The sequence below is a fragment of the Aspergillus fijiensis genome (assembly GCF_003184825.1).
Source record: "Aspergillus fijiensis CBS 313.89 unplaced genomic scaffold BO72scaffold_44, whole genome shotgun sequence".
In the NCBI taxonomy this organism is placed as follows: Eukaryota; Fungi; Ascomycota; class Eurotiomycetes; order Eurotiales; family Aspergillaceae; genus Aspergillus; species Aspergillus fijiensis.
The window spans coordinates 1-24,313 of record NW_024469020.1 but is presented as its reverse complement, the minus strand read 5'-3'; the positions used below and the strand labels follow the sequence as shown (position 1 = coordinate 24,313).

General features: G+C 53.5%; 7 protein-coding genes across 7 annotated transcripts; 1 reads left to right on the top strand and 6 right to left on the bottom strand.

Annotated features, from left to right (window-relative positions):
- Window positions 1-203: 203 nt before the first annotated feature.
- BO72DRAFT_383837 (uncharacterized protein) lies at window positions 204-3,572 on the bottom strand (the record flags this gene model as incomplete). The annotated part of the gene is made up of 2 exons (XM_040941530.1): window positions 204-3,294; window positions 3,379-3,572. The coding sequence occupies 2 exons, from the start codon at window positions 3,570-3,572 to the stop codon at window positions 204-206; spliced, it is 3,285 nt and encodes a 1,094-aa protein (XP_040798821.1).
- A 3,526-nt stretch (window positions 3,573-7,098) lies between these two features.
- Window positions 7,099-7,800, bottom strand: BO72DRAFT_434211 (dolichol phosphate-mannose biosynthesis regulatory protein). Its single transcript, XM_040943232.1, has 3 exons — window positions 7,706-7,800; window positions 7,559-7,639; window positions 7,099-7,496 (listed from the first exon to the last, which is right to left on the bottom strand). The coding sequence occupies exons 1-3, from the start codon at window positions 7,706-7,708 to the stop codon at window positions 7,308-7,310; spliced, it is 273 nt and encodes a 90-aa protein (XP_040798820.1). The 5' UTR covers window positions 7,709-7,800; the 3' UTR covers window positions 7,099-7,307.
- Window positions 7,801-7,943: 143 nt separating this feature from the next.
- Window positions 7,944-10,955, top strand: BO72DRAFT_409299 (MIF4G-domain-containing protein). Its single transcript, XM_040942399.1, has one exon. The coding sequence runs from the start codon at window positions 8,012-8,014 to the stop codon at window positions 10,757-10,759; it is 2,748 nt and encodes a 915-aa protein (XP_040798819.1). The 5' UTR covers window positions 7,944-8,011; the 3' UTR covers window positions 10,760-10,955.
- Window positions 10,956-11,206: 251 nt separating this feature from the next.
- BO72DRAFT_434205 (putative MYND domain protein) lies at window positions 11,207-12,985 on the bottom strand (the record flags this gene model as incomplete). The annotated part of the gene is made up of 1 exon (XM_040943231.1): window positions 11,207-12,985. The coding sequence occupies one exon, from the start codon at window positions 12,983-12,985 to the stop codon at window positions 11,207-11,209; it is 1,779 nt and encodes a 592-aa protein (XP_040798818.1).
- A 380-nt stretch (window positions 12,986-13,365) lies between these two features.
- BO72DRAFT_450251 (WD repeat-containing protein) lies at window positions 13,366-17,246 on the bottom strand. The gene is made up of 5 exons (XM_040945211.1): window positions 17,042-17,246; window positions 14,036-16,860; window positions 13,723-13,979; window positions 13,561-13,671; window positions 13,366-13,502 (listed from the first exon to the last, which is right to left on the bottom strand). The coding sequence occupies exons 1-5, from the start codon at window positions 17,197-17,199 to the stop codon at window positions 13,494-13,496; spliced, it is 3,360 nt and encodes a 1,119-aa protein (XP_040798817.1). The 5' UTR covers window positions 17,200-17,246; the 3' UTR covers window positions 13,366-13,493.
- Window positions 17,247-20,927: 3,681 nt separating this feature from the next.
- BO72DRAFT_498627 (uncharacterized protein) lies at window positions 20,928-22,646 on the bottom strand (the record flags this gene model as incomplete). Its single annotated transcript, XM_040948788.1, has 2 exons — window positions 20,928-22,439; window positions 22,596-22,646. The coding sequence occupies 2 exons, from the start codon at window positions 22,644-22,646 to the stop codon at window positions 20,928-20,930; spliced, it is 1,563 nt and encodes a 520-aa protein (XP_040798816.1).
- A 380-nt stretch (window positions 22,647-23,026) lies between these two features.
- Window positions 23,027-24,313, bottom strand: BO72DRAFT_450247 (6-phosphogluconolactonase). The gene has a single exon (XM_040945210.1). It carries the CDS (start codon window positions 24,203-24,205, stop codon window positions 23,405-23,407), a length of 801 nt encoding a protein of 266 aa, XP_040798815.1. The 5' UTR covers window positions 24,206-24,313; the 3' UTR covers window positions 23,027-23,404.

Genomic DNA, 24,313 nt, shown 5'->3' with positions numbered 1-24,313 from the left:
AGGAAAGGATCGTTGACTCTGGTGCAGGCGTGGACGATAATGCTATAGGGTAATATGCAATGGGCATTAGTAAAAGCGGAGAAGAGTGGAAATCAAAATCCCAAGCACGCCAACGCCCATTCCAATGTAATGTCTAGATAATTGTAGATTAGTCCAATCATGAAGATGCCCCTCCAAAACATCATGTTCGGTCACTGTTGATGTCAGACCCGGTCTCGCGCAAAATCCAGGACTTCACAGTCATCCTCAAAAAATCCATCGTCAACTCCATTGCCCAAGGCCAAGGCCGAAGTGGATTTCTTCTTCCGACGGGTTGTGATTACCACTTCTTCAATGTTTCCGGTACTGTTCCCGAGGCTGATCAAATTCTCCATTTCCCCACCGAAGCCCTGGTGGTTCTCTTGCATCATGTCGTCCTCGTCGTCTTCACTGTGGGAGCTGAAAGGACGGACGTGGAGCTTGGACGTCGGCAAAGAGCCTCCAAAGACCCACTGACCAGTCGGGACCGATGTCTCAGCGTCATTCATTTCGGAATAAACAAAGAGGTTTACCCTCTGGTCAGTGTGAAAAGGCTGATATGGCGTGTTGGTCTCAATTTCCGCCTGCGAGAGGGGCTGAGACTTGAGCTTCGATGACGCAGGGGGACGGGCAGTGGAAGAGGGCAAAGCCAGAGTAGCCCAGACATTGGTTTCTGCGCCAAGAGTCCCAACGGTCAGAGGACCGCAAGGTGTCTGCATAATTGGAGGTAGTCGAAATTCCAATGCCTTTTCTCCAATCGCTGACTGCAGCTGCCGATTCCGATTGGCGGACACCGAGCGCTTGATTCGATATAGGCGGAAGAATCCCCCATCTAAAAGCCCCAGGAAAGGCATGCCCTTGCTGGTTACCCAGGTTACACGGGATGCAACTGGGTCACGGGAGAGCCCGGACAGATGCAGGCGATGCTCGCCGCCATGTCGAAATGTGTTGACTGTTTTGACCGTGCCGGTCGCGGCGGCTCCCATTGATTTGCTCAGACCAGCGGCAACGGCCTTGCCACTAACACCAGCAGTGGAAGGAATCGTGAATCCACTCATCGAGTTGAAGGCCGCACCAGTCGAAGGTGCACGACCCCTCACTGCGGCAAGAATGGGCTGTGTCTTACCTCCAACCATTTTGAAGGCTGCTGACAGGGGATTTGCGGCGGCCGCCCGGTCAGACAGCTCCTCGGCTGGAAGATCATTGGTAGGGGCCTTGGTAGGCTGTGGTCTAGCTCGACGGAAAGGGGGCCACTGGAAAGCGGATCGTGGCAGGTCGAACACATGCACCGTGGGCTTACCGGTGATGATTGCAAGTTTGTCGCCGGACGGAGGACACCATACCACGTCTATAATGCGGGATGCTGTCAACCGCGAAAACCTCGCGACCTGCCGCACGCTCGGTTGCGCAGATGTGGGGTCGTCGGAGAGTAAAGCCCCTGCCCGGCAATACTTCGCCTGCAGAAGATCCCAAACATACTGAACGTCTCCCTTCTTACTCACGGTAAGCAACATCAGGCCATTGGGAGAGAAAGAAAGAAAGCTACAGCCATTAGGCACTTGAAATGTGGTCATGGAACCGAACAAAGCGTTCTTTGTCTCAAAGCCCTCTTCTAGTCTCTGTAAGTCCGTCACTGAAACTAGATCCGGCTCAGCAGGGGATGCGGTCTGGGTTTCCTGAGAGTGCGTGGGGGGAAAGATGTTGTAGCCCTGCGGTGAGAAATCCATCAGGTTAGGAGATCGACGTGATGAAACGCTTTGTGCCTGTTCTTTGTTCCAGTAATTGTTCCAAGCTTGCAGTCCCTGATCACCCATCCAGCGAGCACCACGCATAAGCTCTTGTGTCACGCCTCGGGCGACTTTGCCAAAGAAACTCTCGCCCTCGCCGACGTCGGTAGCGCATGTTATTACTGGTCGGGACGGCGGGCTACGAGTCTCAAGCCCAATAGTCTTTCCCTGTAGGAGAGATGCAGGAACCGTTGCACGAAGGGATGCTCTGTAAGTGGTTGACGGGGGGACCGTAGCCAACCACCTTCCTCTGAGAGATATGATCGGGTTGTCATGGTTGGAAGGTCCATGAGGTGAGTCGGACTGCGAACCATCCGGATCAGTGGAGCTAGAGGAGGTCGAGTATCGTCGAGATTCCTTTGACTGGATACTCGTCCAAATCTTGCCGAGACACTGATACCTGCCTATGCCGTAGGTGTAGACTTCTCCACTCGACCCGGATGCCACAACAACGTAACTGCCGCTAGCATAAAGCTTCAGGTTGCCGACAGGCGGCGGAGCCAAAACCGGCATCCCTGGAATATTGCCAAAGCACTGGACCGGCGGTGTAGTCAGAAGCGTTGTAATGTGCTCTCCATTTCTCAGAGAATAGACATCGACTCGCGTTTGGTAATATTTCAATTCGTCCTTATTGATACGACCACCAGAGATTGACGGTCGACCAGCTGGGATCTCGTTTGTTTCGGACCCGGTAGAGGAGGCGTGGCCCTCATCATCGGGTACAGAACAGGGTCCATGAGTAATGACAGCAATATGGGGTCTGGATGTGGAATTCGGGTCATTCGCCGAGGTACTCGTCAGCAACTTGGCCTCGATCACCCGACCATTCAGGCCGGTCAGCTTGCCCACCAGACGAGTCTTCTGATCTTCTATGGCAAGAATATCTAGAGCACCGTCTGTACCGACAAGAAGGACGTTGCTCCCTATCCTAGACGCCTTGAACCACTGGCTCAAAATTGTATCAAAGGCACAGAAAGAGTAGCCCCCGTCACTGATCGGCCTACTTTGTGCAGAAGACACGGGTAACTCGATATCCGGTGCGCCGTAAAAGTGGGCCTGCGGTAAATGGGGCAGGGGTATCTGGTTGTTGAATGGGCTGCTGACAGGGTTACTCTTGTGCCGGTCTGCAGACGGTTGCCTGGACGTATTGCTAGTAGAGTAACCATGTCCATAACTCAAAGGCCTTGTCCTGCTGGAAGGCGAGGCCGATGAAGGCTGGCTGAACCCGCCTTTATCATGACTTGTGAGAAAGCCAAACGGTGATCCGCTAGCAAATTCACCATCTGTCACGTCATTAGGTGGGCTTTTGCCGAAAGGGATAGACTTGGCCCAAGTATCCGTCCGGTAGGTGACATCATTTTCCGGGGAATCTCCCAGCGAGTCCAGGGCGTCGAGAACGGGGGACACAATATTGTGACTAGTCGGAGGCTCTAATGTAGGATTTGGGCAAGACGACGGCTCTGCCAGCAGAGGTGGTGAGAGTTCCTCTCTGTAGCGTAGACCACAAGGTTGGCCGTTTGTTAGCTTTGTTTCATGCGGTAGAGTGACTTATGCTTGACAAGGTTGGACTTACAGGTCGCCCGGTGAGGACTTGGCCGCTGCTTTCGCCGCTTTAGCCTTGGCCTTTGATCCGCTTTTTCCTTTCTTCTTGCTCTTGCCCCCAATTTCATGCTCCAGGTTCGAACGGTTATTATCCTCGGGAGGAATGGTGTCACCTGAGGACCGGCTCTGCTGGCGAAACAAATCGTCCGAAGCTGCCGGTGGCATTCAAATGGAGGGTCTGCCTGCTAAGAGGCAGTATGATTTCGAGAAGGTGACCGCTCTCAGAGACCTTGGCAAGGTCTGAGAACGGGTCTGACAATATGGTCGACCTGCAACGAAAATCGCGCTCAGGCCGGGTCTGGAGGGTTGTAGAGAAAGCCCTTGGGAGGCAACGCTGCGAAGGTCAACAAACGCTTATCAGCATGAGTCATCGACAGACAGGAATGTTCAAGCGCTTCAGGAGACTACTTACGAAGGAACTGTATCGGATGCAAATGTACTCGAGGTCAAAGACGCGTGAGAAGCGTGTCGGGTTGTCGCAGCTACAACGACAAGCCGCGACCAGCAACGTATCTAGAGCGGGGACCCGTTCACTGATATGGCGGTAGATAGATAGTAGATCTGGGATACAGGACAGCTCGGCAGCACAGCTGTAACCGTCTGTCCTCGATATCGAAGGTAAACAAGGGGGTATGTTGATGTTAAATATGAGGCTGAACCAAGTGGTGGACAAGTAACAATGAGATCACAGTAGGTAGAATGAGGAAGAGAGGATGTTATCATCCGGAGGGAAGGGAAATAGGGAAAGGAGGGAAAGGAGGGGGAGGGGAACCGGGTCAGGGTCAGGAGCATGGATGACATCTCCATGGTTAGTAAACTTATCTCCTATCAGTAACTTAACTAAGTTAACTAGGTAACTTAGGTAGTTTACTGCCGGTTACTACGGAGTACATAATGTACATAGTGTACAATGTGTAGAGTACCTCGTACCTTGTTAGTACGTCCGTAAGGTTTCCGACCGACTCACCACATGACGCGGAGCAAATGATCATTGGTTATCAGTTGGTAGGCATGTAGTAGTATACACTACCTAGTACCTACATGATTGAAATCCTAGGTATGACCCCCATAACATGACGCAAGCTGGTAAAGTCACGAAGAAACCCGGGAGACCTCTCAGGGAGATTCTTCTTTACTGGTAAAGTACTGCACTCTCTGCCACTTAACTTATCACTCTCTCGCAGGTCTCTCTCTCGAGTCCCTCTATCTGGCTGGCTGCCTTAATCGGGTTCTCCTTGTGGTTAGTCAATGATCTGCAATTACCATACCGTACAGTATTCTTTTGATCCATTTACCTTTCCCCACTGTACCGGTATGAAGCAGGACAATCAATAGATACACGGATCGGACTCCAGTGGTCTTCTCCAGTGGTCCTCTCCACCCCGGTGCAACGCCCGCATGAGGGGTAATAATCGATGCATGCACCCTTTGCAAACCCGGCAAACACCGCAAGCCCGACGCGCCGATACGCGGGTCCCTCGTAGTCACGTGACAGATGGCAAATGATGCAGCCAAACAGCCATCACTACCTGTGCATGTGTTGTTGACCATGGATGGACTGGAACAGTCCTTGCCTGTATCCTCCCCAGTGTTCCAGGTTCCAGTGGATCCGCATGAAGGGGACTCGGGACTCTTGAGGCATTGGACTCTGGCTGGTGGCTAACTATGGTGAGGAGCATTCCCTGGCCGGGCCCAACTATTCCTGGGGGGCTTGAAAAAGGCGGTCGGGTCATTGACCCTTCACCACCCCCTTCAAGTCACGGGGACCCCGCTTGAGCTGCTGCACTGCCATCATCTGTAAGGCCCCCGTCGGTCATTGGCACGTCCCCCTCCTCTCTCTCTCTCTCTCTCTCTCCCCCCCTCTCACAGGGCTGTGACTGAGATCTTACGTGGTGGCTGCCCATTCCCCCGGTGTGCCCTTCATATAACTTGAGATTTGACAAATGTCTCTCGAAATGTCAACATGACATTATCCACACCACACCCCTCTTCGGGTAGGTCTCTCCTAAATCCCTGGGAAGCCAGCAGCGCCTCACCTGTGACCTGCCGTATCCAAGGATCTCTCTTCGTCGAATGATCGCACAGCTCGTCATCGGTGCTACTTCCATTACCACGCGGTTGGCTTGCAGGGGGACCTGAGGAATGCAGCTGGACTGGCAGGGAAGTCATAATCTTACTTAATTGAGGACGATAATTGTTATCGTTCAACAATGATGCCATCTTGTTGCCAGACTTGCCTCGGGCAGCATTTCGCATTCGTGCATTTTGAAGCATTCATTCTCCGGCTTAGTAACGAGATCCAGGTCATCTGATGGCATGTCCTTTCAGTCATTGGTGTCGACATTGGGAGTCATCCAATGGCCATAGGAACCTCTGAAAAAGGTTGTTCCGTGCTTTTTGAGCCCACATACGGAGCAGTCCAATGAATATCTGTTTCATGACCACAGATACTAATTGGGTCCTCGGATCATCCACCGCTCATATCGACAGAGCCCGTCTTTCTTTAAAAAATCGCTGGGAAACCTTGTGGGACAGCGTGTTCTGCGATAGGTTGTTTACTAGTTCATGAAGCGGAGTCAGACATACGACGATCTTTCCCTGAGATTCTAACCGCGATTTGACAACGCCTTAACAGTTTTCACTGCAGCCCATGCTCGTTTGCCCTCGAGATGGAAGTCACGGACATGAGCTAGCGATCTGAGCTCCGTTGTAGCTCACTCAATCTTGCCGGATCTGTCTGCCTAATAAAATGGACTTTCCATTCCCACATATATCAAGCGATTCCGGGGTTCAGATCAGTGCGGTAGAGTATAGACTGTTGTTGAACTCCTCCGCCCAAATTTGCCATTTTTATCGAGTCTTCTGGCATCAGTTGAAGGATAATCACAGCAAGACCCCCTGTTAGCTGCCCGAGATGAGGATACTTTGGTTTCCGCAGACAGTATCCAGCCGTAAAGTACTAAAGACAGGGGTTTGTCCAGCTTGGGTTAAGTCCACATCATGCTGCTCTATCATAATGACCTTCCCGCTCCTGGGCCAATGCGGAGTCAGTATACCTGCAATACTGCATGGTGTATGGCCGATACACTGCGAGGCTAATGTTACGAGAAGTCGATGAGACCAGTCACAACGTACTGTACGAGCTAAGCATGTTTCATCGGTGCAGGCTTGAGGTTGCCTTGCTTTGTTTGGTGCTTATGCCTGCGGTCTGGTAGACATTCTACAGCCCTGTCCCATGGATGAGATCTAGACCTACCTTGAAAGGTAGTGCAATGTTTCTGCCCTGGTGTCTAGACCCGTAAGGCTGGGGCCCTGGCCACGAAAATACGGTTGGCGATTGCACCCAACGTATCGGAGGATTAAATTCACCAAGTCGGGATGTGGTGATTGCATTCTATTGTATTTTATTGACGTGGAGTGTAGCAACATGCACTATAAAAAACCCCAGCTTCGAGCACGTGATGATAGTCTCCTTGGCTCCACTTTTTATGCACAGTATACTGGCAAGAGCTACGGATTTTGGACCAACGCGTTGACTGCGAAGCTTCCCTAAGCCTGAGCAGCTACGCAACTTCATGGCAAACAAATACTCCGTTACAGGAACCCACATGGTGCTTACCACTCATACTGAGATGACTAGCCGTGGGCTAGCGTCTAGTATGGGACTATTCCTTCCCCCTATATCAGTCCTCGCAAATAACTTGCATTGGCCTTCTACCACCTTTGGTTCTATATCTGAGAGTACTAACCATGAAGTTTGCCATGAAGCCTACCTGGGGCGTAAGCCTTGGGGAAAGACTCCAATTCAAAATTGTATTGCCAACAATCGCGGAGAAAATAAGTACTGTACAACCGAACACGATTAATGCCACGTAGTCTCCAGTCCCACGAGACCAGATCTCAAGACTTCTTCTTTGCAGCAGCTGCCTGTGCCTTGGCAGCCTTCTTCTTGTTGCTGTTGATCATAACAATGCCTATGAAGGTGCCGACCACAGCGGAACCAAGCAGAGTGAGAAAGACGGGGATACGGATGGCCCAAACACGCGGAGGGAAGAGGTCGTGGAGAGGGTGACCGGGATCAACGAAGGGCTAACGAGCTGTCAGCAATTGTGCAGAACTATGCTGTGAGGAGGGAAGATGAGCAAGCATACCATCAACAAAGTCCACGTGGTATAGTAGAGGAAGATCGCGGTCGCGACCAGAAGCATGGCGGATCCGACAATAGTGCCCAGCTGTTCAGTGTAAGTGATTGTCATCTCATATATTGCTCAGTAGAAGTAGAACCACGTATCACATACCATACTGATGATCAATTATGGAGCCGCGGGGGGATGTATGAAGGGAGAGCGAGAAACGCAGAAGGATGACGGATAAGTGAAGATGGGCTCTTAATGCGCATGGCAGAGAGACAACTGGAACTGCCCGCGGCCGGGCGCCAGCCTGGCTCCAACCACGCTCACGTGATCGTGACGGGGCGCCGCGCTAAGACTTCCTTTCCCTTCTTTCGCCGCCCGCCCATCACGAGAGCTCCGACCAACGTCGTGTTATCCCGCGGGTTCACCACCACTGTCAGGGCAATCCTGGATTTTGACCCCGAACAAAGGATGACGGATCCCGTTGTGTTGCAGTCTGCGGTGCGAGTGCCGACTCCGCCCCCAGATGCCTCGTACTCTCCCCAACCTTCAGCATCTCGCAAACGCTCACCTCCCTCTCGATCCCCTTCACCCGACCGTCGCCGCTCGCCACCAGGCGACTCGCACGATGGTGGCCTCGAAGCGCCGCGCATCGACCCGGAGCGCGCCATCGAGCGAGAGCGTCAGCTTGCGGAGCGCGTTCGACAGCATGAGAAACAGGAAGCCGCCGCGAGGAAGCCGATGACGGAAGAGGAGAAGCAGGCGGCCGCCAAAGCCGAGTATGAGAAGCTGTTGAACATGCGGTCGGGCGGTACCTATATCCCCCCGGCTCGACTGCGTGCGCTGCAGGCACAGATCACCGATAAGACCAGCAAGGAATATCAGCGGATGGCTTGGGAGGCGTTAAAGAAGTCGATCAATGGTCTGATCAACAAGGTCAACGTTTCCAACATCAAGCATATTGTCCCGGAGCTGTTTGGTGAAAACCTGGTGCGCGGCCGCGGTCTGTTTTGCAGGAGCATCATGAAAGCTCAGGCGGCTAGTTTGCCCTTCACGCCCATCTACGCTGCCATGGCTGCTATCGTCAACACAAAGCTGCCGCAGGTCGGAGAGCTCCTGCTCAATCGGCTGATTGTACAGTTCCGGAAGGCATTCAAACGAAATGACAAGGCTGTCTGCATATCATCTACCACCTTCATCGCCCATCTGTGCAACCAGCAGGTTGCCCACGAGATGCTGGCTGCCCAGATTCTTCTTCTCTTGCTCCACAAGCCTACGGACGACAGTGTTGAGATTGCGGTTGGACTCACACGGGAAGTTGGCCAGCATCTGGAAGAGATGAGCGGACCCATTGCGCTCGCGGTGTTCGACCAATTCCGCAACATTCTTCACGAGGCGGATATCGATAAGCGTGTGCAGTATATGATCGAGGTGCTGTTCCAGGTTCGCAAGGACAGATACAAGGACAACCCCGCGATCAAGGAGGAGCTGGACCTGATCGAGGAAGAAGATCAGATCACACACCAGATTGGCCTTGACGATGAGATTGACACTCAGGACGGGCTGAACATTTTCAAGTACGATGCGCAATGGGAGGAACACGAAGAGGCCTACAAGAAGCTGAAGGCGGACATCCTAGGAGAAGGCAGCGACGATGAAGAGGATGAGGATGAGGACGAGGATGATGACAGCTCGGATGAAGAGTCGGAAGAAGAGCGGAAGATGGACATCAAGGATCAAACCAACGCAGACCTTGTCAACCTCCGCAGAACAATTTACCTGACAATCATGTCCAGTATAGATTTCGAGGAATGTTGTCACAAGCTGATGAAGATCTCCCTACCAACGGGTCTCGAGTCCGAGCTTCCATCGATGGTCATCGAGTGCTGCTCGCAGGAGCGCACCTATTCCAAATTCTACGGCTTGATCGGTGAGAGATTCGCCAAGATCAACCGCTTCTGGTCCGACCTCTTTGAAACCTCATTTGCCAAATACTACGACACCATCCACCGATACGAAACCAACCGACTACGCAACATCGCCCGCTTCTTCGGTCACATGATCAGCACCGATGCCATCGGGTGGCATGTGATGTCCATCATTCACATGAATGAAGAAGAAACGACGTCCAGTAGCCGTATCTTCATCAAGATCTTGTTCCAGGACCTGGCGGAGCACATGGGCTTGCCCAAGCTTCAAGAACGCATGCGAGACGAGATTCTGCGCCCCAGCTTCGAGGGTATGTTCCCAACGGACAACCCACGCAACACCCGCTTCTCGATCAACTACTTCACCAGTATCGGTATGGGTATTTTGACGGAAGACATGCGCGAGCACTTGAAGAACCTCCCCAAGCCCACCATCCCTGCCTTGCCTCAGCGCGATGGAGGCGACGAGTCAGACGCGGATTCCGTCTCGTCGCATCCCACCAGCTGCTCGACTTGCTCGCCCCGCTCCCGCTCCCGCTCCTACTCCTACTCCCGCTCCCCTTCGCCAGGCCGCCGCCGCAGACGCTCTGTCAGTCGGGGCCGGTCCTTCAGCCGCTCTGTGTCGGGCTCGTCCCGCCGAAGCTACAGCTACACGCCGTCGCGGTCTCCCTCGCCGGTCTCTAAGAACCGTCGACGTTCAGTCTCCTACAGTCGGTCTCGGTCGCGATCACCTGCGCCCCGTAAACGCTCATCCGTCTCGCGGAGCCCCCGTCCTCGCCGAGGCCGGGATCGCTCCTACGATTCCCGTTCCCCTCGTCGGAGTGTGAGTCCCTACCCAACTCGACGAGCCCGTTCCCTATCCCGCTCGGTCACGCCACCCCGCAAACAGGCCGGCAGCGGTCGCAGTTACAGCCGATCACCCTCTCGGTCCGTGACCCCGCCCCCTCCTGCGCGTCGCGGCGCGCCCGCAGCCCGTGCTGGGGCCCGCCGGTATTCCGAATCTCGATCGCCTTCTCCTCCCCGCAGGCGGGTTGCCAGGAGCATCTCGCGGTCTCGGTCTCGGTCTCGGTCTCGCACCAGGTCAGTGTCGGTGACGGCGCGGCGGCCGCCTGCGCCCATCCGTCGTGGCCGCGATGCTAGCACGTCCCGCTCACCAGCACCACCGCGGGCTGGAGGAGGAGGAGGAGGAGGAGGTCGGAGACGGTACTCAGATTCGAGGTCCCCTTCGCGGTCGCCCGTGCGCCGCCGTGCATCGCCTTCGCAGACCCCACCCCGCCGAGGCCGTGACTAGTAGTGTATACATTGATGAGTGAAAGTTTGTGGGTCAAGAAGGGAAGACTTCAAAATGTCATTTTTTTTCGCCGCCGTTGTGCTTATCATGGGATTAATCGGGCCTCATTATAGTGTGTATCTAGTTTGAAGCGATCAAAAAAAGACAAACATGCAGCCAGGCCTTAGTCATGTTTCAAGACTCACTCTAAGATATGATCAATTATGGGATTCTTGTAGAGTACCAACGGACATCAAACGTACGGCAGCTCACAAGCTGTTAGCCCTACTAGCCGTCCTATCCACTTCTATATATCTAGCCTGTTATATATGTATGTCTATCACCACCAGGGGTATCTCAAATCAATCTCTAATATCACCGCAATCCATAAAGCACAGGGACCCTTCGCCCTACCTACCATCCTATCACATGCACGCGATGCACATGAGACACGCAAAAAGGAGGAGATCACATCTCCCCGGCCTCAAACCGACACCTCTCACACAGACAGAAGCCGCCCAGGGCGCCGCGGGCCCACTCCCGACGATCTTTGACCCCCAGCCCGATATCACAGTAATGGTTCAGGATCTCCTCGTCCTTCTTGATCCCGGCCCCGACCCGCCTACACGTGGGCGCAGCCGCAGCATCGGCCTCGGAGGGCAGATTCCACACGGCGCGCTCGGCCTCCGCGCGGGCGACGAAGGTGATCTCGCCGCCCCACTCCCAGCGGACGTTGGGGTCGCACGAGTGGTTGGCCAGACACCACAGGGGGTGGACGGCGCAGAGCTCGGGCCCGCCGTCCCAGGTGGAGAGGCGGCCGGAGGCGGTGCCCCGGAACTTGGCGTACAGGGTGTTGAGGACCCAGGTGTCGTAGTGGCGGAGGTGGGCGTAGGGGTCGATCTCCATCTCCTCGAGGAGGCGCATGGGCTGGAGGATGTTGAGCTGGAAGGAGAAGGGGAGGGTGCCATCATTCCCCGATGCGCCGGGGTCGGGGTCCAGCGGGTCGGGGTGGCCATAGTCCACGAAGTCGCCCCAGATGAACTTCACCTCCCCCAGCTCCAGCGGATGTACCTCCTGCGTCGCCGCCATCGCCAGTGCCCGCCCCAGCAGCAGCAGATATAGGTAGTCTGCCTTGTCCTTCGGGTCGGGGATGTCCTTGCCGATGGACTCGAGGTTCTCCATCAGCCCGCACACGGCCCCGTGGTAGACCTGCTGGGCTTGGTCGTGGCAGGCCTGCGAGCAGAAGATCGTGTCGTCGCAGCCGTTGGCGCACGCCACGGGCGGCGCGTCGGCCGAGAGCTCCGGGAGCGGGCCATTGCAGGCGTCGCACAGGTCGTCGTGGAGACGGTTGGTGGCGGTCAACAGCGAGTTTTCGCGGAGGATGGTCTCGCCGGGCAGAATGTCTTCTTTGGCGAAGAGCCCCAGTTGGATGCTGACTTCTTCTGGTTGCTCTTGTTCTTGGTCTTGTGGTTCGGAGGAGGAAGAGGGGTTCGGCTTGGTGATAGTGATAGAGTGCAGCGCCGGTAATGCGACAGCCCGGACCTCACACTTGGGCGCCACCGTCCGTAACTTTCCGTTCAGGAGGGCCAGAGTCTCGGGGGATTTGCGGTCGGGTTCGTGCGTGTTCCAGGGGTAGAGGACGCGGCGGGCAAGACCCTGTGCCGGCAGGGCGCTGGGATCGTCAATCACGATCTCCGTGGTAGAGGAAGGGAGATTGCGTCGGCGGGCGAACTCCCGTTGCAATGTCGCCAGTTGTGCCGCTAAGGTGGCGTGGGCTTCACGGTCTGAGGAGGTCTGGTTGTCGCTAGTGCTGCCAATACTACCCAAGCCCCGTGCACAGAATTCATATGCGTCACGGAAGCAGCCACAGCTGACGAGGGAGCGGACTAATAAGGCGTAAACGGGGTGAATGAGGGCATCGTATTCGGACTGCGTAAGTGGAGTGAACTGGTCATCGTCGTCGTCGTCGTCGGCGGCGGCGGCGTCATCAGCAGCGTTGTTACTATCGCGAGCCTTTGACTCCGTGATCTCCGGAGAGTCGTGAAATCTGCGTCGGGCGTGAAATTCGCAGCCGTCCGGGTCAACGACCGAGTCGAGGAGAGATAGTGCGCGGTACGCATCGGCCGACGCTAGATCGGGGAATCCCAGTTTCTCATGCACGAGACCTCGCTCATAGTAAAGGTGTGGATTGTGAGGATCTTCGTAGAGCCGCGTTGTTACATCAGCTCGTTCCTGCAGGGCTGGCATCTTTGACTGTCGGAGAATCCTAATCCGTTCGTTCAATCTGGCGAGGGCGAAGGAGAGGAAAAATTTCAGGATGAGGGATCGAAAATGCGGGGAACCGATAAGAATCCAGTCACGTGGAGATAGAGCGAGCCTACAGAAGTATCTTACAATACAGACCTGGACCTGACTACCGTGGACTTTAATGCGTCCTCCGAGCTCAACTTCATATCCATGGATATCCACGAAGTATCTTCAGAGAGGATGATGTGACTTTGTGGGTTTAAATGCTTTTCGTACCGAAATATATCCAGTAATGGAACGCATATTGACAGCCAAGCTACATGCTGCGAAAGGTTGCATGACAGCAATCTTGCATGAACCAAGTAAGATGATGATAGGGGGATCAGACTTGAAGAAAAGACCAGGGATAGAACGAGGACAAAGAGGGAAGTGTCGCCAGCCAACTGGGATTGACCGGTTCGAGGCCACCGTGTAGGCCGTGACATAGAGTTAGGCAAGACCCACCGATTCACATCACCTGCAGGCATCATAACTATCAATTCCTGTTCGAGCCAGCCAACACTATTCTCACTTACATGACAGCTGTTCTCATCCAAAACCAGAGTGGCATGTTCCCCTTCCCCACCAGCCTCCACATTGTACTGCTGGTCCCGCAAGGTGGTAGCAAGACGGGCTAGCATGTGTCTCTGCACAAGTATCAGCATGGGAATCCCTCCGACGCGAGGAAATGCACGTACGGTAATTGACGCCTCGCTCATCCCGCCTTGGCGATCGACATCATTCTGATTCATGATTCGATAACTGTCATGTAAGCGTTTTCGAGTAGCCAACCCCCCAATCCCTCTCACATTAGGCCCAAGCGTATTGGCGGGGTTATCGGGATCAAGAATGTTGATTCCACGGCGAGCGTCATCCTGTGCACGGCGGTCGGGTGAGAAAATCTTGATGGTGTTGTCAATCCCAGAAGCGGCTATAGTAGGCTCATAGGGATGTCCTGCAAAGGATCGTTAACCACTGGGCATCAACGGTTCCTATCTTCGGCAAACCTACCCTGGACCACATTGACGACCTCACTGTCGCCTTCTAGGATGTTGACTAGCTTGCATGTTTTCCGATCCCAAATGAAAATATGGCCCGAGTCACTTCCACTGACGACAAACTCATCGTCCAACCCATAGAAATTGACATCCTTGACTGTCTTGACATTGCAGTGGCCGCGATACACGCGCGTATGTGAGGAACAAGGAACATCCAAATGCACATACTCTCTTTGTCTGGGGTGCAGCCCGTACTCCCTGAACATGCGACTTTCAGCCTCGGAGTCGTCATCGCTGTCGTCCGCTGGACTGTCAGAGTCCAGATCAAACTCATCCTCCTCCCCTTCTTCCTCATCATCATTGTCGTCGTCTTCAATTTCGTTTTCATCATCGTCCTCAGCATCGTCAAGTCCGTCCTCTTCATTCTCCTCCTCTTCATTCTCCTCCGAGTCATTCTCGGTTTCACTACCCATGTCCAGCCACCCTGGGAAGCTTGGGATGCCAGTTAAAGACGAGACTGACTCGGTTGCTTCGCTGGGACAGTCATCGGATGCTTCTCTGCTGAGTTGCTGGCCCCGGAGTACTTTCAACCGTACGTCGCGGATAGGTTCCTCTTCCATATTTGTTTCCAGGTCGTTCTGTGACCTCTCCGGATCCATATCTGATTCAGAGCCAGGCGCCACCGTGGCCCGGAAGCCTCCAAAGGCTCTGTTGACAAAAGCATAGTTGACGCCGGTCCCGCTCTCCACGAGTATGCCGCGAGCCACCTTCAGCACCCAGAACTGTGTAAGCTGAAACAAATCGAGGGCATGAGGAGGTGTCTCGTTAGAGTTTGCCCTGTCAACTGCCCCGCCGTGCGTGGCCCCGTTCGATGCTCCGCCGTCAACCGGAGTTTGAGCTGACGTCCTGATCGCAGTGGCGAAGGCGGCTACCGCTTCGCGTTGAGTTGAGAAAAGAATACGAGCCTCGTCGTGTTCGAACCTAGATGCATCAACGTTCACCACCGGGGCCTCTCCCGCTAGCCGCTGAAGATAAGGAATGAGGGTTGACTCAATCGCACGGTCATCCGCGGCTTCAGGGATAGGAAATCTGCTGAGCGTGTCCCGACGAATGGGACCACGCTTGAAGCCCGACAGCAGAGCTTCTCGACCCCCTTCTACATATAGTATGATGGCCTTGATAAAGTCATAACCAAATTGCTCTCTGCGATCGGGCGCGTATTCAACTTTCAGCGGCGATATTTGTTGAAACTGCTCCATCTCGTTGTCAACGTCCCCAGGCGGATTTTGAAGCTCGCCTCCTAGAGCTCGAGCTATCGTTCCTGCAGCCTGAACAAAGCTCCAGGCGGACTCTCGGTTACGACGCAGAGTTTGCTGAAAGCGCACCATATCTGAAGAAGGATTGAGCGGATAGCCCCATGTGCGCATGACCTCACTCATCTGCGGCAGACAGATGGCCGCGTGGCCCAATGCTGTGGAAAAGGACTCGCCAAAAGGCGTCAGATCCGTTGCACTAGCTAATTCGAGCTCTTCGCGCGCTGACGTATCGAGCGAGAAAAGAGCCTTGCGAAGCTTGACTAGTTCTTTGGCAATACGCATGCTGAGCCTTTGAGCGTCACTGAGCACTGCCAGCCTCGATTGCTCTAGTAAGCTCTCCGGAACCTCAGCCCGACGCTGCGTCAGAGATTGGATAGGAATGTCCTCTGACTCTCCATTGCCGTAACGCACACGAAATGCCAACTCGCCTTCGTCCTGAGGGTCTCTGGGTCGACGTCGCGAGGGAGGCTGGTTACCGCTCGAGTCGGATAACAATGACGTGCCATTGTGTCGCTTTCGCTTGCGGTTTGTGCTGTATCGACGTTTCCGCGGCGCAGGTGTTGCCCGCACTGATGACTGCTGCGATCTCACTTCTCTCGCATCTGCGCTGCGGATGAGATCAAAGCTATAGATGTGGTCGCCCGACCAGCTGACCACCATCTCATTCGGATTCGCATCGCTGATCTTGCAGGCTGTGATATGGCCGTCATCCCGAGTCTTCATGCGATCCTGCCCATCAGGCGCGAACCGGCGAACGCACTTGGTCGCGTCATCCAAAACGTCTGCTCCTTGGCTACTACTCCCAGGAGACGCACTTGAGGCGCCCCTCTCGGCGATGAGGTCCCGACCTAACATGCGCCGATCGTGCAGGAAGCAATGTAGATGTGCACCGCCCAGCGCGATGTAATGTGGTTGACTAGGAGAGCATGAGATGGTGTTGAGATCCAGGCGGTATTTCTTGTACGAGATCAGCGGCGGGGGCACATTGGAATCATCGTGATCCTGTCCCGATCGGAAAGACATGTAGCCCTGGCCTCCCAGAGGTTTGGGATAGGCCGAGGAGGGCTGTCGCAGATCCCATTGGCGTACTTCTCCGTCCTCCGAACAGGTCAGAAAGAGATGCGGAGACGACTCAGTAACTATGCGCTTGACCCGGTCGGCATGGCTACGATAAACTTTTGCGTTGGTGGTTATCGGGCTCAGATAGTGAGAGGTGTTGAAGAAGTTCTGAAAGCGTCGACTTCTTGCCGATGAAGCAAAGGTCGAATTTCCACCCAGGTGCCCATTGCTACTGGAATACTCAATGTCGAAGACTCGGACCTGGGAGTCCCCGGCGCACGAGACTAGGGTTCGATCATTGGAATGTGGCATAAATTTGACGGAAAAGATATTGGCAGTATGACCAGTGTCGATGGTGGTGCTGAGGGCAAAGGGTGCTGCTGAAGAGTCGGATTGATAGGCGTAGATGTTCAAGTGCTGATCATCCGAACCCGAAGCCAGCAGGCGGCCAGACCGCGACCAGCTGTTCTCTGTCAGAAGGCGGGAACGTCATGGTGCATAAACTAGGGGTAATAAATTCTAATCAAACATGATGATAACGGAGATGGTAAGGAGAAATACAAGACATATACTAGTTCAGAACCAGCCGAGGGTTCCGGATGGGGGAGTTAGGAATGAGGATAGATAGGCAGATAGATACATACCTCAAAGCATTGACACAACCCGAGTGACCGCCGAGCTCGTTTACAATATCAAGGTCCTGAACCCATTCAGGAGAGCCATAAAGGCCACGAATGCCAGCCAAGTGAGAAAATCCTCCAGATTCTCGACGCCAGATACGATCGTAGAGAGACTCTTTCATTGTGGAGGGAGGGGGGGGGTGAGGAGGTAAAGCCGGGTTTGGGTGGGTGGGTGGGGGGGTTTGGTGATCGAGACTGGCGGTCTTGTTACAAGACAATTACCAGGTGTCAGACGGTATGATTACCGAACAAGTGTGGATCATTGCGCTGCGGCGGGAATGTGGAAAGAAGGGGAGAGGTTGAAAAGAGAGAGGAAAAAAAGAAAAAAAAAAAGAGGAGTTGAACCACTGCAGCCCGAATGACGTCAGACTGGGGTTCGCGCAGATAAACGGCGGCGCAAAGCTCTCAGTTGCTGCTGATCCTGGCGTGAGGCGAGGCCCGACATAAGAAGTAAACTGAACGCAGGCCCGCGGAGATCTTGTGGTGACTGGTGATGGACACGGTCGACAGGTCTGCAGCCATCCACACCTGGCAGGTACAGCAGCAAGTCCAAGTAGATGAATTTCCAGTGAAGGTGTCACCGTGCGATTCGCAGTCTAAGTAGAGTTGGCTTGAGTCAAGTGGTGTCAAGTGAAGTGGTGGAAGTAAAAGAAAAGGTTAGGGAAGAGCAAAGAGCGCGGGAAGAGAGATAGTAGAAAGAACGAGAGTGAGTGAGTGAGTGGGAAGGCAACTTGGAAGAATACTAGGTAGGCCCAAAGACGGACTGGGGTCCAGATTGTTTCGGGTATATGAGAAAGAAAGCTGACCAGATTCCGGACTGTGCACCCGATCTCTTCCTGGAACGAACCAATGGATGGGGTCGCAACACCGACTCTCGTACCAGAAGAGTACCGAGTAGTTTCGATGGACCCAAGCTGAAAAGAGAAAGTCAGTGGAGAGGGGAATGATGAATGGTGTTGACGATAAATAGGGGAAAGGGGGAAAGGAACAAGATCGAAGAGGATAGAGCGATGAGCAAAGGGTATAGTATAGTATTAGCAGTTGTAGTAAGGTAGGCAAGCAGAGTTAGAAAACGACCACGACGGCAGGATATAGTAGCCAAGCCAATTGAATAAGCAGCAAGCGGAGGAGAGGGGGAGAGAAGAGAACGACGGAAAGTCGAGAAAGAGACAGGAAAGGGAAAAGGGCAAGAAAAGGAACCAAAAGATCCACCGTCTGGGCCCAGAACCACAGTTTGAGCACAGTAACAGTAGTACTCAGTAACCTGGCAGTAGAGGTAGTAGTCATGTAGTCTTAACTAGGTATTCGAGTAGCTAGGTACCAGCTAGGCAATCAATCAATTCACCATATTATTTGCAGATACTTACTATGTACTACTAACTTATTGTGTGCTGTATGTACATACTTCATGTTAATGATGTTAATGATTGCTGGTGAAGTAGGTAAGCCGGTTCGCCCCCTCCCCCCTCATGATTAATTCCGAGTTGCGCGCAGAATGATGGCATTCTGATCATATCTCTCCTGCTTTTTGCCCTGATCTTCTTCGCCTTTGCCTCCTCCCGAGACGTCGTTTATTCTCTCGTTTCGCAGTGGTCTAAGATATTGGGGGGAAAGGGTAAGGGTAGTAAGTATTTGTCTCATTTCACCGCATTGTCGGGTGACTGGCAAGAGTGTAAGTTGAGTTTAGTGAGCGAGTGAGCGAGTGAGTGAGTGAGTGACAACCTTACAGCCTCTTTACACTAACAGCCAGCCACAGTAAATCCTCTAGGCCTGGGACTAGACTCCCATCTCAATTGTCTACCATACTGAAAGGAGGAAGGTCACCGATCTGGGTAGACCCGCGATCCCCCCATCTGATGTCTATGATTCGACCAACTGAGGAGGATGCATGGGGCCACGGTCTGTTTACTCGGCCGGACGGTCTGTTGAGCGCATGATAACTAAAAGAGAAAAAGGGACTGAGTAGCAAGCAAGCAAGCAAGCAAGCAAGCAAGCAGCTAGAGGTCGAGGTAAACCCATCTCTTTACCTCCCATCTCGGTACGAAGTTACACGGCTGAAGGGGGGAGATTAATGAGCATGACCCTAATGCGAGGAGAGACACTTGACTGCTCGCTCAACTTAAGCTTGACACTAACTTCTGCTGTGCTGCCAGCGAAATCAAAAATTGAATCCAAGAAAAAAGGCAAAGGACCAAAAAAAAAAAAAAAAAAAAAACTACAATGAAAAAAGGGGAATGACGACAAAAGTCCCCATGTTCGCTTAGTCAGAGTTAGTCTCCCCCAGAAATGATGGGTCAGTCCATCATCCGTCAGTCGGTTGAGCAAAGCCGAAGCCCGGCGAAAAAGCAATCTCTATATAAATCTCATATCTGCCCACCGTCTCCTCTCGGCTCATCCAATCGTGACTGATCCCTCCCTTTTCCCATCACAACCCGCCCGCATGGACGCGGTGAGGATCTTATTCCCGGCTCAGCTCCTTGAAAGTCGGACTGTTCGTTGACCTTCTCTCGCTTTCTAAACTAATCCCCTCCCCCCCCTCCTCTTTCCCCAACTCCGAACCACAGTGAGCAGAGCAATGATTTACTGGAGCACGGACTCCGAGATGAACTAGGGCAATGCACCAGCATATCACTGTACAGTATCTTCTGTTCTCTCTCGGGACGGTCCATAGGGAGAATAATAAGAAAAGAGAAAGATTTAGGTCGTCTTCAGTCTATTTGCAAGAGTCGCGAGAGGAGCGACGGGTAATATCGCGCTTCCCGGTCAGGAGAAAAACCGGATCCATTGCTCTTCTCCTCTTCCCACTTTCCCAGTTTTTCCCTGCTTCGTCTCAGCACAGTCTCTGGGACATGGTGGGGACGATTGTCGGCTTGACAGCTCAACAACTGGTTCGGAGTGGATTTTCGTCCGCTCATCTGCACTGAACTCCTCTGCTTCTGGCCTCGGTGCGAGAAGAAATACGGGCTGTATGGATGTGCGCGGCCGTGTTGGGTTGTTTCCTTTTCTTTTTCCAGGAAGCCCAGGTCCACTGGAGAAACTCCGGCTCGATGAAGCCAAGGTCTATCTGTACGCTACTGTCGGCATCGCCAGCGGTGAAACATGGCCATAGGTGGTACAGTCTAACCACCAGGGCACACACGAATCGCTCAGGGGTTGACCAGCGCACCAAACTCTCATCTGGCGGGTATCAACCGTCGTTTTTAAACAAAATTCAGTTGACAGTGGGGTGATGAGATGCTGTTGATACGGCCTGGCCTTTCAACATCGCGTGTCGAGGGGAAAAACTCTGTCAAATGGACAGGCAGAGTGGAAGGAGGTGTCTACAGCGAAATTTTGGGTGGACTAGTGTTTAGGTCCCGGGTTAGCCTTGACCCAAATCAAGGTTTCAAGTGTAGCAATGCCTACCTTCTAGAATTGAGACAGGCCCTTTTGACAGCCGGGTCGCGTTATGCACAAGTCCTGGAAGGGGTTGCCCGATCGCTTGCGACGCAAGGCAGCTAGTGAGCAGGGCTACCTAGTGTAGGAATCAGCCAGGCCTCCCAATGAGCGGCCGGGAGCCTGCTAGAACCGGTTTTTTCGTCCCTTGATGACCCCATGATGCATTGCTGGTTTACTTACCCCCCACCAACCTCTTCCCCCCAATGTTCTGCCCAGGCGAATCCATGGCCCGGGGCAACGCTTACGGCAATCGATCTCTCGTCCGACCAAATCCGGTGCACTGATTTCTGATTTCCAGAAGGATTGCTTGTTTGATAAATAGGTTGGTCCCTGCACATGTTGTCCGCTCAACCATGGTGGGTGAGAAACGAGGACTCGCCGCCAGGAAAGAAAAGCGATTGTAAACAATGCATCATGATTGCATGAAGGTCTGTTTCTTCCACAGTCCCTGTCGCTGTTCTTGGAGTGGCATGGCGCTCACCAGCCTCCGAGCAAGTTGACCAACCCATGCCCGTTCCGCTCTTACAACGTCGCCTTCAATCTTACGGATTGTGTGCAGCTCCTCGATCATCAGGTTCACCGTCTTCTCGAGATTCTTAACCATGCGAAACAGCGCAGAGCTGTCGAATCGCTCCAACTCTCCGTACCCTAGAAGATCCAGGCTTTGTAGCTGCCGCGAGCAATAGTCCAATTTCGTAGATAAAGCCGACACTTCTTCTTGCCAAGTGCGGTCTAAGGAATCAATAAAAACGCCGTCGTACATTTCGTGCTCATGGTGCAGCCGGTGGTGCCGAATCTCTTCCATCCGCTGAAACCACTCTTCAAATTTCTGCACGACCACCGTGTACTGCCCTTCCAGAGATTCCGTCACCATGTACACGTCTTCTGCAACCCGAGAAAGTATCCAAATCTGCTCCGCAAATCCGAGTGGGCCATTGTGCTCACAAGAGTTTCGAAACCAGCAATGCAGTGCGAGTCCATTGAGTTTCGTCTGATAATCTTGCTCTGCAGCGAGCGCGGCGCGGTATTTGCTGGCCACGGACTCGTAGTCCTTCCGGAGTTGAGCTTCGACATCGGCCGTCCAGGAAGTCTTCAGTTGAAGAGATGAGGAGTGCGTAAGGCTTAGTTGTAACAGCTCTGTCTGCAAGGCTGCAAGCTCGGGCCAGGATGAGGGTGATGAAGAAGCATCCGCATCCTCGGACGTGGTAGCACTCAGATTCTTTGTAGCCGGATTGACCGCCTTTTTTGACAGTAGATATTGCGGTTGGAACGATATCTGAGCTCTCGGGCGTGTCGGAGTTGTGGTGCTCGGTGAAGGTGGCTCCAATTTGGATATCAATCGGCTCACATTGAGCGTGACCCCTTGACTTCGATGACGCGCGTGGCCGCGACTGATGGATGGTGTGCTGGAGCTGGACTTGACTGGCTGTCGTAAGGAAGCAGATCGACTGGGTCGGAGCGACGGGGGAGGCATATCGGATTTCTTGGGAGATAAGGGCCGTCCATCCTGCCTGGGAGCTAGTTCTTGTTTGGAGGGGGACAAAGGACTTGGTGCAAAAGTGGCCTGTTTAGGGGTGCTTATCGTAGCGGTTGGCTTCACAGGTCCAATAGGCTTCAGCGGACTGGGTCGAATGAGGCTCTGGCGACGATTTACCCCGGTCGCTTCGCGTGTCGAGGGTTCACCTTGCTGCTGAGACCCCTTCCCCCCGGTCTTGTTCGGCCGCTGGGACAGGCGAGTCTCTGCCGGCTGTTGAATTCGAGAGGGTTTCGCAGAGCGGGCATCGTCACGGACCGGCAGAAGGCTCTTGTTTCGTGTTGTAATATTCTCATTTCCGGTGGCATGATAAGAGGATTTGCCGCCAGCTGCCGTCGAGGTTGTGGGAGGGTTGGCTTTGGTGGTAGTAGAGCGCCCAATGGTCAATGGCTGAACATTTTTGTGTTAGCAATCATGAGACAGGAGGATTGGAATAGCACACAAAGGAAAAGCATAAGGCAGAACAGATTGACAAAGGTGTTCCGAGGCCATTGCAGTCACTTGAATGAGAGAGAGGTAATAAAGGGGTGACAAAGTGCAACTAACCTTACCGGTACGGGTCTCACGTAGGGAAAGGGAGCGCGTTGGAATCGGCATGATGATGGTAGATCAAGACATTTGCGGACGCTGAGTCGACTGGAAGAAACAATGTATTCAGGATTGAGCTTTGTAGGCCGGACATAGCCTCTTCTACACCGATGTAAATGGTGCTTGGGGGGAGTCGCAGAGGTGGAGGTCCGAGTTCAGCTGAAGGCGGCAATTCCAGGCGGGGGCAGCTGCGGTGAAGGTTCCGCATAACCAGTGGAAGCTTGGCTCACTGCAGCCCGATGAGCACCCCTAACAAGGTTCAAGGTTGTTACTACGCACGTTTGGTCGAAGTTGGTTACACTTGAACTGCTACTTCAGGAACTGGAACTTGTACTGTACCTATGATGGATCTCATGATAATCATGACCCTTGATCTTTTTAATCAACGACTGTAGTGACCATACAGAGCTTCAGATTTCGTCTGCCAAATACTGGGGCCTATTCACGTGATTGTAGCATTCGTCCATTCATTGAGAAGCGGTCTGTGATATCCACAGGATAACAACACAAACTTTTCCTGAAGTCTAGAAGGGAAACTCGCAGATACAAAAGGCGGAACAAGTCATCCAGTCCTAGCGACAACGCTTATCAAACTCCCAGCCCCATCCACTTCCCTCAGTCATTTCCAACACGAAACTGCAGAAGTTTCCCACACCTGTTGCAAAAGCGCAATCACCGATAGCTATCGTATCCCTCGTATCCCTCACATTACCTGTGCACGTAGGTCTGATCGAATGAAAACAATTTGGGTCATGTGCGCCCATCGACTACAAACTGCCACGTCTGGGGAAGGCGACGCCCTCAATGGCCGCATGGTCAGTGAACCAGCTGACTTTCTCACCGGCACCCTGGTTGACCAATGAGGACGGCAAGTCTCTTCCTTCCTCGGCATCAAAAATTTGCTTCATGATATCCTTCTTTCCACCTCCAGTCGCGATAAATGCGATGTTGAGAGCGTGCGTGACCACCGGAAGAGTAAGGGTGATGCGCTTCGGGGGCGGCTTAGGTGAGTCGCTGATGGCTGCCGTCCAAGCATCCTTCTCTCTGAGAAGCTCGTGGCCAGGGAAAAGACTGCAGGTGTGACCATCAGGCCCGCACCCCAAGAGGATGAGATCGAAGACAGGCAACTTCACACTGTCTTTGGCCGCAAAGGAGCGCATGAGGTCCTCCTGATACAGGTCGGCCAGCTCCTGGGGATCCTCATCATTGACATGAGCGGGGTCGATCGTATGCACGGTGGGAGCCCCAAGTTCCGTTGGAATCTTATCGAGCAGTTCGTCCTTCAACAAACGGTAGTTGCTGTCCTCGTGGTCGAGGGGTACGGCGCGCTCATCGGCAAAGAAGATGTGCCACTTGGAGAACTGAGCAGTGTCTTCTTCGGACCCATTTCCAGGCGTGAGGAGAGCCTGCGCCAGCACCTTCGGCAAGGAACCACCAGAGACAGCGACACGGAAAGTGCTGTGACGACTCAAGGCGGAGTTCTGGATCCGGAGGACGTAAGGCCTCAGTTGCTGGGCCAAAGCATCGGTATTCGCAAAGCTGTAGAGATTAGGGGCGGAAGCAGCCATTGTGAAAGGCAAGCTGTAGCTTGTAGGGGGGAAAAGGGCGATATGGAAAAGAGAGAGGTTGGAGGGAAAAGGATAATTGATCTGCCCGAGCGAGAATATGGGGTTGGG

Coding starts and splice junctions, on each gene's coding strand:
- BO72DRAFT_434211 (XM_040943232.1), bottom strand. Junction 7,497..7,558: donor CCACGTGGACTTTGTTGATG/GTATGCTTGCTC, acceptor ACAGCTCGTTAG/CCCTTCGTTGATCCCGGTCA.
- BO72DRAFT_409299 (XM_040942399.1), top strand. CDS start 8,012: ATGACGGATCCCGTTGTGTTGCAGTCTGCGGTGCGAGTGCCGACTCCG.
- BO72DRAFT_450251 (XM_040945211.1), bottom strand. CDS start 17,199: ATGAAAGAGTCTCTCTACGATCGTATCTGGCGTCGAGAATCTGGAGGA. Junction 16,861..17,041: donor GGTTGTGTCAATGCTTTGAG/GTATGTATCTAT, acceptor GACAGAGAACAG/CTGGTCGCGGTCTGGCCGCC. Junction 13,980..14,035: donor GGTCGTCAATGTGGTCCAGG/GTAGGTTTGCCG, acceptor GATCCTTTGCAG/GACATCCCTATGAGCCTACT.
- BO72DRAFT_450247 (XM_040945210.1), bottom strand. CDS start 24,205: ATGGCTGCTTCCGCCCCTAATCTCTACAGCTTTGCGAATACCGATGCT.